Raw genomic sequence first — 13,616 nt, forward strand, 5'->3', positions numbered from 1 at the left:
ATAGCAAGCCCAGGTTACCTCTAGGTGTGGCTCTGGACTCAACTGCTGCATTACTGTGTCTTTCTCTAAAATGTCCTTCTACAATTAAAAACTAGAATTAAATTTTAACTGAACTTGAAAGTTTTCTTACCTAGCAAGATTCAAGAACAACAGATATATCTTAACATACACCTTAAGCAGTCTTTAATTAGAAAAACAGTAATTATGAGTGAACTAAGCTGCATTTTGATACAGAAATCCTAGTGCTGTTCCCTTTTTCAGAATTAAAGCATTAATCCTGTCTATGGCCACAACCTTATTCCTCTTGATTTTGTCTATTTGAGGTATTGCTAGTGAGTCTGTACATCCTAGAAGCAGACCTTTCTTCCATCCATAGATTGAGATTTTCAGACAAGTCCATGGGAGGTAGATATCCAAATATTTGACTAGAAACTGTGCATGTGTTTTTCTCTGAATCCCTGTGAGGGAAAAGCTCTTAAATTAATAGAGAAAACGTACATTGTACATTCAAAACATGATAAAATAATCACGTAGCGTTGCATATATTTTCTGCAGAAGGAGGAGTATTAAGAATTCCCCAGAAACACATGGTCAGGTTTAATTTTTATTATTTTTAAACAGTGATATGCTGACTTGTGTGAATCAATCAGACTACACCAGCTACAAGACGTATTCTTTTTAAGAACAGCTTTCAAATTTTTCCGCAGGCTTAATGATTTGGCACATCCCTATGGTAACATCCCTTTTATTTAGCACCTTTGCTGCAAAATTATGTCAGCTGTGTTGCAATTTAGCAATGGGTCTAGTAGGTAGTAGGTTAGTGACTGAGATTGTAAGTTTTTTATTTGGGGATAGATTTCACCTGGTGAAACTGTGAGAAATCAAACATTAGATTTGGCTTTAGAGTTTATTCCCAATAGTGAAGTACATGGTAAAATTCCTATTTAAAAATGACTTTGTCTTGATATTTTTCATATCTTGCTTACTCTGTTAAACATGAGTGTGTTCATTTGCCCACATTTTTGGTCCTAATATATTTTTATTATTATTTTTTTAATGTTAACTCTTCAGTAGCATGCAGTTGAGGTGAGATACTGAAGGAAGAAAACCTGGAAAGCTGGATTTAAACCTTACTTATTTGAACAGTGACTCTAATTCAGCTGTTTTGAAATGGGTTTTTTGACCCAGCAGCAAAAACTGTTTGGGCCAAATTCAGTGGTGTGAATTCACCATCACAGCTATGCTAAGCTTAATCACTATTCACAGTCCAGCAATTGCAATAGAAAGTCTTCAGTCCTGGGTTTTTTATTTCTATCATGGATACAGATACTTCAACACAAGTAGTCCTGTTCTTCATGTTTTTACATTCCAACATGGTGAAGGAGCTTCCTAAATTGAAACCAGAATGTGAAAAAAAAAAAAAAAATCTTTTTTTTAGTTTTATGGTACCAAAGTTGTTAATATTCAGATGAGTTGCATATTAACAGTATCAGGAATAACAGCAATTACGAAACTTGATTTGGAGAGGGAGAGAAGTTTAAAGGAGAATGCAGTTCAGGTGCAACAGACGTCTTCCATCCACTGTAAATGAGATGCATGTTGAAGACATTTTGATGGCGTGGTGGCAAAAAAGGCTTCATAGAAAGTTTCCAACCTGTGTCAGCTGAAAACCTGTACCTTTATTTGCACAGCTTTTCTGCAAAGGTAACCTTCTGCGCCAGATTCAGACCAACAACCCCACAATTTCAGAGTCCAGTTCCTGTTGCTCTCCCACAGCCATATGGCTCCTTCCTCTGCTCGAGTCTCCTGGTGAATGATGTTTGTACTAGAGGAGAGATGCAGCTGTAATAGTAATTTTGACTGCTGACTATACATTGTTAACTTGTTTTTTTGACATACAGGAAGGCTTACTATTTGTGTTTTATCTTTTCCTTCTTTTTTGACTGAAGACACTAACTCATGAAAAAGCAGATGATTGCATATATTAGCTTGCTGTTACCCATGTATTGCTTTTGCTAGCCCACTAATTACATACAGTTTGTTAAGTGGATGCCTTTTATAGTTAAATTGTAAGCTCCCTAAGACAGGAAAATGCAATCTTTGTGTTTATATCTAGCACAAAGGAGACTCTGATCTTGTAATTTCTTGTAGTCACTCCCAGAACTGCTGATCATAAAAAAAGCCGTAGTTTTAGTCTGTTTAAGAGCTTCTGTGCTCAGGCTTTCTTTGTTTTAATAAAGAGGCAAAATCAGCATTACAAGTACTTACAAGTAAGCAGCTAAAGTGATTTACCATAATGTAGTTTGCCGGTGTTTTTTAGACAAAAAATGCAAAGTTGAGGATAACACGTCAAAGGAGTGTCCCTGTTTCCTGCCTGATAGCATCACTAGTACTTGGGGGTCATCTATTATTCTTTCTTTGGTATTTAAAAATAAGAGGGTTTTGGGTTGGTGGGTTTTCTGTTTGGTTGGTTGGTTTGGGGGGGGGGGGGGGGGGGGGGGGGGGAAGATTTTCCTTTTGAAAGCTCCTAATGGATTTTATTTTCTCTCGTTGGATGTCTGCAGTAATAGTATATAAAGCACTCTGGTGCTCTGGAGAGTGAATACCAGAAATTCATGAATCTTGGCAGGTAGTGCCAGACAATTTTAGGCATGTGGGACCTCACATGAGCGATGATGGATTAGTATCTGTTAGGTATCTGAAATCAGGTTATCGGCTCTTCACAGAGACTTCCCTGTTGATATGCAAGCACTTCCAAATTATAATGTTGCTTCAAAGACTGAGATAGATGCCAGCTGGGAAGCATGCCAGCTTTTTGAAATACACCTTTGGAAAGATCTAGCTGTAAAAAGAGGCTGTACGTAATGTGTGTTGTTTCTTCATCATTGCTTTTTGTCTCTTCCCATGCTTTATAGCACTGTTCAGAGGAATCCATCATACCTTCCAAGGCCCTTCCATTTTCCCCTTTAAATGGAAAGAATCATCTTGGTTTGTTGTTTGGCATTGTTGCAGGTGGAGCTGGAGGTCACGCTGCCAGGAGAAGGAAAGGACAGAATATTTAAGGTGGCTATAAAGTGGATGTCCTGTGTGAGTTTGCAGGCTTTACATGATGCTCTTGCTGGTCGGCTGCCAAGTGTCCCATTTGAAACCATACAGGCACTGGATGTAGTGATGAGGCACTTGCCTTCCATGAGGTGAGGGGAAGACCTTGACGTTGAGGAGGTTGAATTGCTATTTGAATTGCTTCAGTGGCTTTTTGCTTAGGATGTGCTTTCATGGCTCAACCAAATTTATAGCTGTCTAGCAGATGGCATGCTCAGGCACAAGGCAATACGGTGCTTTTCTGCTCATCTGGTGGAATTGGTAGCCTGCAGCTTGGACCAGTCCCTTACCCCACTTCAGACTCGCTCCATGTGTGTGTGCTCTCAGGTCAGGGGTGCCCTGACATCTCACTCGTACCCCGTTTCTCTGTAGGCCTCAGAGGAGAAAGCCTTCTCTGAGTGCAAAGTAGTTGGAGGTTGGAAGACATGTACGGCTTGTTTTAAAACTTGTTACCCTGCTCCTGTGTGTCCTTGGGCAGGTCTTTATTGCCAATTTTGTATAAAGGAGACGGTGGTAGGGGGCCATTAATGTGATCCAGTATAGCTGGCTTTATAGAAAAGAAAAACTTAAGAATGATGTGAGTTTTTTCCAAGCAAGTGGGATCTACAGCATTTGCAGTCAAACCCAGGAGGTACTGGGTTTAATTCTGCTGCGATGAAACAAGTCACTTAAGACCACTGTTCAAATTACATTCAATTGGAAAATAAAGAACAAAGCTTAGTAGGGCTGAACTTCCCCATTTTCAAAGGCTAAATGGGGAAAATGAGTTAAATTTATGTAAATAGCTTTAAATAGCCTTATATTTTATTGACTTTATCCTCACATGGGATTAAAAAAAAAAAATAACAAAACACTTTAAGTCAGGTTTTGCAACGCAGAAAACAGCCCAGACTAGTTAGTCACACTAGTTCAGAGAAACGGCGCAGGTTTTGATTAGTTTGATATTAAGTGTGCAGTACCGAATTACCAAGATGAAAGATGAATCAAAAATATTTGGTAGATCAGTCATTCACCCATGCAAAATTTCCATGGATTTCGGAGGAAGATGTGCACAAGTAAAGGGAGGGATTATTGCATCGTTGTTGTAATAGCAGAGGCGTTTAATTATTTTCTTACTGAAGTGTAGCTGAATTTTTAAAAATACAAAAAAAAATAATGTTTTTTGTTTGAATTAGTAGGCATATTAAGGAGTATGTTGAAAATTAATTTAAATGAACATGAGTAGTAGCTATTTTCATACTGTAACTAGCTGGATTTTTGAGAGGTGTAGCCCGAGTCCTGATAGGAACGTCAGACTATTGGTAATTGGAAACACTGACATTTCTGTGCTTTTGTGAATAGGAATTTGCATTAGTTATGGCTTTATTGCTATTTTTTTGCTTTGATTTTATGATCTGAATTTATTTTCTTTATTATAGATATACTCCTGTGGGGCGATCTTTTTTTACAGCATCAGAAGGGTGCTCAAATCCATTGGGTGGTGGTAGAGAAGTGTGGTTTGGCTTCCATCAGTCAGTCAGACCTTCATTATGGAAAATGATGTTAAATATTGATGGTAGGTCCTACAAAAATCTTTTCTTCTTCCTTCTTCTCTTTCAGTGGTAAGGCAAAAATGTAGTTCCGTTTTTTTGATTTCTTAAAAATTTCCTCAGTATTGTTGTAATATAACATCAACTTTCTTGTCTACAGTATCTGCAACGGCATTTTACAAAGCACAGCCAGTTATCGAGTTTGTATGCGAAGTTTTGGACTTCAAAAGTATTGAGGAACAACAAAAACCTCTGACAGATTCCCAAAGGGTAAAGTTTACCAAAGAAATAAAAGGTAATAATTAAATTACCTAAAACTGTTTTATTCTGTGTGATGATGTGTTACACATTCAAAATATTTTCTATAGCAGGAGACAGATTATCACAACAAACAGTGCTTACACTTTTTGAGAAAAATAAAAGGCAAGAATCATTTTATTACTTACATGTATTCCAAGACTTTCATAAGTCTACTGATCAATTTTCTGTTTCCGACTATTTGGCCTTTTTTCTGACTACATCAGTTAATCTCTGTAGTTTGACAGAGTCACTTTGAATATAAGCACAGTTGGGTCAGTTCAGGTAAGTATGTGGCTTCAGATTTGATTGTTAGCATAGAAAGTTAAGTGAGGTTTTTTTTTTTTTTAATCTAGCCAAATTTAGAGCTCATGTGTGCACTTAAGTAAATTATCACATATTTGAGAGACTCTGGTAACTATATATGCATATGCATTTTGCGTGTTGCAAATACAGAGTAGTTTAATTAGTTCTGCCCTTAGTGAATGCTTTAGTGAAACCAAAAGGTGATATGAAAAAACAAACTCCATAAATCTATCATGCAGCTTCCTTGTTTCCACAAAATATCCACAAAATCATCTTTGCCCAATTAGAAGTTAGCAAGAAAAGTATAAATAAATCCTGAGTTTGTACTGGTTGTAAATCTTTTGAAAAAATAATCAGGCACTGAAATGCCAGCTGCTTTTGTAATTTTTTTCCATGAGGATTTTAATTCTTCTGATAGGAGAAGTAATCTCAAATTTGCAGCAAAGCTAGTCCTAAATTGAGGTATTGAGGTAACAGTTTATCTTTTAATGAAGGTACTGTGATATGGAGTTCAGAGGTATACGTGAAAACTTGGTATTTATTGAAGGTTTCATAATAGATGGCACTTTGAACTATAACAAATTACATGGGAAAACAGTATGTTGTTTGGCAGCTTGTGAGCACCTTTGACAGATAGGGAAAGTCTGCAGCTACTCGGCAGCCACCTGAGTTTATGTGCACGTGCAGAGACATAAAGGATTTATTTCTACAGCCTCCTCCTCCCTGTTCCCCCACGTTCCACTTCCTATCTGTGATAGCCCACCTACACCTGTTTCTGCCTGAGCAGGGAAGGAATATAAATGAAAACACTGTATTCAAGCTTATATTTATGGGTAATGGTAAATTAGAAACAATTCTTTAAGCGTAGCTGTGTTGTGCCGGTTTTGAGTGGATAATTTAATCTTCTAAAAGTTATTGGCTTTCAGGTAGGCTCGGCTTTTGTGCCAGTGGGGATTGGAACAGATGTTTGTCTTCATGAAGAATAAAGCCCCGTGGCCTCATTCCCATGAGCTGCTGGAGGCTGTATGAGTATTTTCCCTCACTGCGCCCCCCTGCCCCCAATTCATTAGTTCGGAGTTGGTTGGAGGTCTCACAGACATCATGTGTTTAGACATAAAGTATAAACAAGCTTTTACTTTCAAGGAGGTTGTGTGCCCTTTTTGTCCTTCCACCATCTTGGGCTTCCTTATAGGTACAGAATTGGAATTCACTGAATGCGTTCAGCTTCATCGGAGAACTCTTGGGGCTTTGGAGTTTCGTTTTGTCTCTAAAATTCTATGTTGAGCTTTGAAGCTCAGGGGCTTTGAATTTTAAGTCTATAAATTGTTGTTTTGAGCAATAGCAAACAGCTTTTCCGCACAGTTTAAGTGGTCTTGTGCAGCAATGTAGGGGGCTGACACCTTGATTTGGAAGAAATGGTGATACATGTTTTGCCATTTTTAGGTCTAAAGGTGGAGATAACACACTGTGGACAAATGAAAAGAAAGTACAGGGTGTGCAATGTCACCAGACGACCAGCAAGTCACCAAACGTAAAGTATTTCGCTCTTTTTTTAAGCACATGTTTAATCTCAGTCTGGAAAAGTATCTTGCATCCCTTCTGACATAGGAAATGTTGTCCTGAAAAATGATACTTTATTTGGTCAATACATTTAAAATACACCTCAAAGTATTTTCTCAGCTTTGCTGTTCTTTTTGTTGTATTTTTTTTTCTAAAATTATGAATGTCATGGCATTTGAACCAACTGCTTTCCCTTAAAGGTGTGGTGGGTTTTTTGGAGGCTTTTTGTTTAGGTTTGTGGGGTTTTTTCCATTTACGGATTTCTTCAACACTGAAAGACCATGGTGCCATGCTGGTAGCGTAATGTTGCCCAGAACTGATAAGTAGAAAAGAAGTGCCAATTGGAATCACCTTTGTAATCCTGCTTATTACCAATCTATCTTTTCCTCTGGAAAAAATGTTTATTTTTCATCACAAACCAGAGATTTGCAGAATATGGAGGTATTTATTCCCATTTTTAAGAAAACAGTAAAAGGAACAAAACAGATACCAGCTTTTTACAAGATGCCTGATCAATATCTAAATCTGGTATTTAATTGTTCGGGCTTTGTGTCATGCTCTGTCAGTGATGTATTATAGAAATGAAAAGACAATATTTGTGCCACCTACATATAAGTATGTGTAAATGTGTGTGCATGTATGGAAATATATTTGTGATGCTCAGAAAGACAATTGCATTTCTAATCCTATAACTGGTTTTGCGACTCTCAGAGTAGGCTTACTGTTTTCTGTGCATGGCATGTCATAAATTGTAGTTCTGCAAGTATCCCAAATAAACAGAAATTATTAGTCTTTGTAAGGCACCTGCTGTTAGGAAACTTAATTTATAGCATCAAGTCTCAAGAATGCTAGAGAAATAGCCTTCTGTGGTACTATTAGATGACACAGGGCAGTGTCAATGATGGAATCTTAATTATAGAAGTACACTTGGATCATTTCAGCAAGATAGGTTTAATTCCAGGAAGCTTAACTTGTGCCAAGAAGTGTATTGAGCGAGTGCGGGAAAGTATTCTCCATAAAGTAATGGCTTATTTTTTAATTTGATTTCCAATAGATTTCCACTTCAGAAAACAGTTGAATGCACTGTAGCTCAGTATTTTAAGGACAGGCACAAATTAGTTTTACGCTATCCTCACCTTCCATGTTTACAAGTTGGACAGGAGCAGAAGCACACGTACCTTCCTCTTGAGGCAAGTAAACTTTTGGATAATAACTGTCTTCTGGGAATGGGAGAAAGGGGTCAGAGGAAAAAAGGCTCAAATGTTGGCAAACTGTTTTTTGAGTAGACAACTTTAGAAATTGTGTAGTGCAGCAACGAAGAAAAAGAAATAACACCATAGAACAGTTGGATTGTGTTTTTTAACTTCCTTTGTGCGGGGATATTGTAGGTGTGCAACATAGTGGCAGGACAACGATGCATAAAGAAACTCACTGACAATCAGACTTCCACTATGATTCGAGCAACTGCCAGATCAGCACCTGATCGTCAAGAAGAAATTAGCAAGTTGGTGAGTGTTCTGTCAAAGATGAGTGTAGTGTAGTAATGGACTTAATTTTTCTCTTACTATTAGCAGATACTGAATAGTTTGTGCATTGCACACAGGTTATGAGCTTGTTTTTTATAATCATTTCTCCATTAATCAAAGAGAAATACATCCTCACAAAAGGTTTTCTTCAGGTGGTTTTTTTGGTGATTTATTTCAAATTTTGAGGCATCCATGTATCCAAAGGGAATTAACAGAGGCTCTGGGTGTGTGGCAGCACCATATATAAGGGGCATGTGCCCAAATGCAGGTTATCTCGGAAAGTTTTAGATCTCATAAAGAGAACTTATTTTTCTGCAAGAAATATCTAAATCCTTTTAATTTCAGATGCGGAGTGCAAGTTTTAATACTGACCCTTATGTTCGTGAATTTGGAATAATGGTCAAAGATGAAATGACAGATGTGACCGGTAGAGTCCTACAGCCTCCTTCCATCCTCTACGGAGGCAGGGTATGTCAAACAGATATCTGTGATAGCTTCCATCACCAGCTGTGATAACTTCTGTAATATGGTTGTTTTAAATTAATTATGTTGGATGTAATGGGTTAAAGTCGTCATAGTTGTAATGTTTAGAACTTGTATTTTTATAAGTTTTGAAAGTCCTTAAATGTAACAGCCATTCTGCATCTCCCTCAATTGCTGCTTTATTTCTGAAAGTAAAGCTAGGTTAAAACTTCAGAGAAAAATATGTGTATTTTTCCTCCACGCACTGTTTTATTGTGTGTTGCAAGAAGAAACCTGCAAATAGTGGTTCAAATCAAGGTGTAAGGAGAACAGAGACAACTTCAGTTATTACTGTTTATATTTTCCTTCCTTAACTCTGAAATCTTCCTGACCTTCTGGTTGAATTTGAGTGTTCTGGGTGGACCAGCTGTGTTTAGGACAACTATCCTAAGGTATTATCTCTGTCCGCTCTGTTTGTCTAGAGCCATCTCTTCCTGCTGGAGTATTTACTCACAGGTTTTTTTCTTTACAATGGCTTTTCAGATGGGCTTCCTGACATAATCTTCCTACTGTCATGTCTTTCAAAAAAAGCTCAAGAAACGAGGTTTTCTATAAATTAATATTAATTAACAAGTGAGATGGAAGCTTTGATAGCTGGGATACCTTCTTAATTTGTGGAGGCTCCTGATGACCCTTTCCTAGATCATGCATTGCCAGCTGCAGATAGTTCTGTCCCTGTGCACAAATCAGACTGTTCCCTCCATAAACCTGCAATGGGAGAGGACCTTGCATCTTCTACCTGAAGCCCTTCAGACAAAATTGGGCACATGAGCTCAAACCTTCCTTCACTGACAGGCTAAGCTAACCCATCTGTCTTTGATCCTGTTTAGGGAGAGTGCTCCCATGAACTGTTCCAGCACCAGGGGAACAGGGGGAACGGGAGCTTAATGGCAGATGAATGATGGAAAGTTGGAATGCGGGAGGTGCTGTCTTCAGCAGACACAACTCTTTGCAAAATGAATTATCAAATTTGTGTATGTGTTTTGAAAAATCCCTGTAAATTTTAGCTGTTGCTGGTAAATGAGAATGCAGACATCGTGGTAACTTGTCTAAAACATCTGTGGGATACTAATACTTATTAAGGTAATTAACATCACCAGAATTACTTTAATCATCTTATTATATACCTTGTCCTCTAGATAATCCATCACAGTAACATTTGCTTGATGGGAGAAAAAAAAGTGTTGCGCAGGTCAAAGTTGAATAACTGATCATCTTTTGTCAGCTTGTTCACATTTTTTTTAGAGTTGTGCAAGAGACATCAAAGCACTATTTGCTTCTACTTAGTGATGTGTAAAATACTGATAATACTTAAGTCGCTCTTGGAAAGTTCACTGAGTGGTTGTAAAGTCACTGTAGAAACGTACGTTCTTGTTAACATTACATACCATTATTATCCAAATGTAATTTCTATCTGCCACTGACTTATATAAACAAAAGAAAGCATCAACAGCAAAAAGGACCAATATGAGCTTTATTTTTATGAGCTTTATTTTTCACCCGGCTAGCAAGCTGTCTTGCTACTGTGGTAGAATGATCTGTATAAGATAGGATAGATATTTGAACCTGTGAATATAAATAGCCTGTTGGTTGGAGGGAAGTAGGAGCATAACTGATTTTTGTTGGCATGAATCAATTTTTGCATTAGTGATTTGATTTTGTGGTTAGTGTTTTGTTTGTTTTTTTTTTTTCCCTTCCATTTCCAGAATAAAGCAATTGCTACACCAGTTCAAGGAGTCTGGGACATGAGGAATAAACAGTTTCACACTGGAATTGAAATAAAGGTTTGGGCAATTGCCTGCTTTGCTCCCCAGCGCCAGTGCACTGAAGTTCATCTGAAGTAAGTGTGTTTCATAAGGCAGTGATTTTATTATGTATGGAAATAGCATAATTTCACTTATTTAGAATATATATTTTGTTAAATTGTCTAACACATGGCAATACATCTTTGACAGTGCTTTTGAAGTTCTGTCTCTGTGTTTTGACTGATGTCACTGTGATTTCCATGCTAGCATCATGAAATCCTCCAAATCACCAAAGGCAATCGATGCTCTATGGCAGGTTTCTCACCAGTGAGGCCTTAGGACAGAGCTTAAGATGACCAAAATGATGTAGTGATGGGTGTTTATCACTAAGTATTGTCAAGAGTGAAAGCTAACACGTATGTTGTCTTAGGTTCTTTTCCTGGTTATATGGAATAGATTTATTTGTGCAAAATTTACTTAAAAGGAAAATTTAAGAATCAATCCAACTTTTGTCTGAAACTTTCTATCCTCTTAGCGTTACTGTAATGTTCAACTTGCTGTATTTGCACAATGAGTAGGACTAGTTGTTTTGTTTACTTTAAGTATTTGAATGAAACTTTCAAATTTGGTTTCTCCTTCTTTGCGTGGAACACAATTGTTGAAAGACTGTTCTTAAAAGTGATCCCTACCATTCTTAGATCAGGGAAAGTGTGCGTGCCTGTGTAGACGGATTGTCTAATTCCTCCTTTTGTCTGCAGTTGCTTTCCCTTCATGCACGGACAAGTGCAGCTCTTAGAGCTGTCCTAGTGAGTGACTCAGCTGCTCTTTGTAAGGTGGATGCAGGACAGCGATTGTTCATAACAATGGTATTGCCTTAACAGTGTTGCTTTAGATGATTTACCAAATAGCTTGGGAATTTTTCCCTAACAAGTGGTAAGCAAACACTGGGAATCTTACCTTTTGCTTTTCTTTCCTTTGTGTAAGACTAAGGACTTGTTCTCTCCAGGTACCTGGCAGGAACTAAGCTGCCAGAGAATATAACGTTCTACACAGTTATTTTCGGTGGAAATGCTGCATAGAAGTTAGTAAGTTTTGAGAGATAGGCGGAAGTCTTCAACATAATGGACCAAAATAAAAGTATTTGATGGCTTAGATGGAGTTTGTCCTTACTATGAAAGGACATTCCTTCATACTAGAAATATGGATGTATCCAGTTGTGTCTTATTGCCTTGTTACATCTTGTTGAGCAAGTTGGAACTTGGCTGTTGTAGGTCTGTCAGAGTAAACACCTTCAAAATCCCTAGAAGTCTTCAAAATCCTCCTGCTTTACCTCTCGGGAACAGGCAGAAAACCTTTCCTCTTAGACACATTTACAGATGGACTTCTAAAGGCTCAAAACCTGTGCTGTTTTAGACTTGCATGGTCCACCTCTGACTCTTTCTGCTTATAGTGGTGAGTGCCTCTTTTGCCAGAGAGAATGCTTCATGTGCCTGTTTTCTGCAAGAAGCCACAAGCTGCAGGGCTGAAGCTCACAGCCCGTTATGATTCATGAAAGTTAACAATGGGTTTGGAAGAAACTAAATCTTCACACCCTCTCAGTGGGTAAGATTGTATTATCTGGCACTCTGTGGTGAAGATGAGCAACTTCTTAGATACCTGAGGGGGCGTCCACTCCAAAATAATGAAAAGGGCTCTGTCAGCGTTTATGTCGGTTAAGCATTGCTACCTGGGATCACACATTTACTGTGCTGGTCATTAAACCTAGTGCCAAAGAAGGACATTTCTGGATGCAGCTGCACTAGTGTTTTAGTTTGGAGCAGGAGTGCGTATTTGAAGTGATGTTCCTGATGGTCACTGATTGCCATGCCATAATCTGCATCAAGGAGCAGTCTGAGTGTACAATGTGGATTTATTTTTTTTAATAAAACTGGACTAGAGAACATGCTTCAGCACTGATGGGAGATTCAGCTCACCACACCAGACTACAGCCCCTCTGATAAAACATCCCAGAAACCTGTAGCATGGCTGTTGGTCCCTCAGCACCAAGTACTCCACTCTACAAGTCTGCACTGTGACACCTCGCTACTTGCTCGTCTTGCCTTTGTTTTATGGGGATGAGACTCACAGACTACTCATGCACCATTGACTGCAGGCATCTAACCCAGAAGAGTCATGACTTTGAAGATGCTTTTCAAACTGGTATATTTTATAGAGCCCTGGACTGCTACACTGAAATGCTTTTGGTTGTCTTTCTTAAAACAGGCAGTGTCTTCTTGGGGTCGCTTCAAAAGGAAAAATAGTCAAACACATGCCAACGAGAGCCAGGAGAAGGAGGCAGGCTGCAACACAGCACATCCTGCTAGCAGGGGGTCAGAAGCAGCCTTCATTCATAAAAGCCTGTGACAAAATTAAGTTGTCTCCATTTCTGACCAGTTCCATTACAGGGTGGCTTACATTTGCACCATCCTTGGAGAAGGTTTGCCTTCACCTCCAGGATATACCTTTTCTCTGATATCTGGCAAGGTTTTCTTGTGCATTATTTTTGATGTTAGATCAATTTGCTGAGATGCAATTGCTGGTAACTTGTGTTGGTTGTTTTCCTCACCAAGAAAAACAAGGAACTCCAGCTGTTTCTGGAGTGGTGGTACCACATGGAAGTATGGTAGAGCAGGCTATCCAAAATATCGTTGTTACAGTTTTTTGCAAAAAGTAGCTTATACTGTGTCTCCTGTAGGAAGATCAAATAAGGTGGAATTTGCATTGGAAATTATGTTTTCGGTAATGGTGTTATGTATACAGTGTATTTTCTCATCTTCCCCTGTCTTTCCTTCAGTGACTGCATAGGCACAGTCAATTAAAGATGCACTTGGGTTAAATTCCCAGGTTTTTGGACAACACAACTCTGCAAGTTTAACAGGATTGTTCCATTAAAAGTAAAAACAAAAAATCCAGATGGTTTCTACCTGAGAATCTAATGTATTTATTTACATCCTTTAGGTCCTTTACAGAACAACTGAGGAAGATTTCCA

At 38.3% G+C, this 13,616-nt stretch overlaps 1 protein-coding gene across 2 annotated transcripts in view; it reads left to right on the forward strand.

The window, feature by feature from the left end:
• The window catches only part of AGO2 (argonaute RISC catalytic component 2), a 31,694-nt gene that overhangs the window by 7,757 nt on the left and 10,321 nt on the right, over nucleotides 1-13,616 (forward strand). Inside the window, exons 3-11 of one of the 2 annotated variants that reach the window (XM_010085522.1) lie at nucleotides 3,013-3,194; nucleotides 4,521-4,657; nucleotides 4,792-4,926; nucleotides 6,678-6,765; nucleotides 7,849-7,984; nucleotides 8,183-8,302; nucleotides 8,666-8,788; nucleotides 10,549-10,682; nucleotides 13,585-13,616. The exon at nucleotides 13,585-13,616 is cut by the window's right edge and continues 150 nt beyond it. In XM_010085522.1, the coding sequence (XP_010083824.1) occupies nucleotides 3,013-3,194; nucleotides 4,521-4,657; nucleotides 4,792-4,926; nucleotides 6,678-6,765; nucleotides 7,849-7,984; nucleotides 8,183-8,302; nucleotides 8,666-8,788; nucleotides 10,549-10,682; nucleotides 13,585-13,616 (1,087 nt within the window). Of the gene's footprint in view, nucleotides 1-3,012; nucleotides 3,195-4,520; nucleotides 4,658-4,791; nucleotides 4,927-6,677; nucleotides 6,766-7,848; nucleotides 7,985-8,182; nucleotides 8,309-8,665; nucleotides 8,789-10,548; nucleotides 10,683-13,584 lie in introns of both variants that reach the window. The other variant, XM_010085523.1, reaches the window with a different exon arrangement.

This window comes from Pterocles gutturalis, unplaced genomic scaffold, assembly GCF_000699245.1.
Source record: "Pterocles gutturalis isolate BGI_N339 unplaced genomic scaffold, ASM69924v1 scaffold9330, whole genome shotgun sequence".
In the NCBI taxonomy this organism is placed as follows: Eukaryota; Metazoa; Chordata; class Aves; order Pterocliformes; family Pteroclidae; genus Pterocles; species Pterocles gutturalis.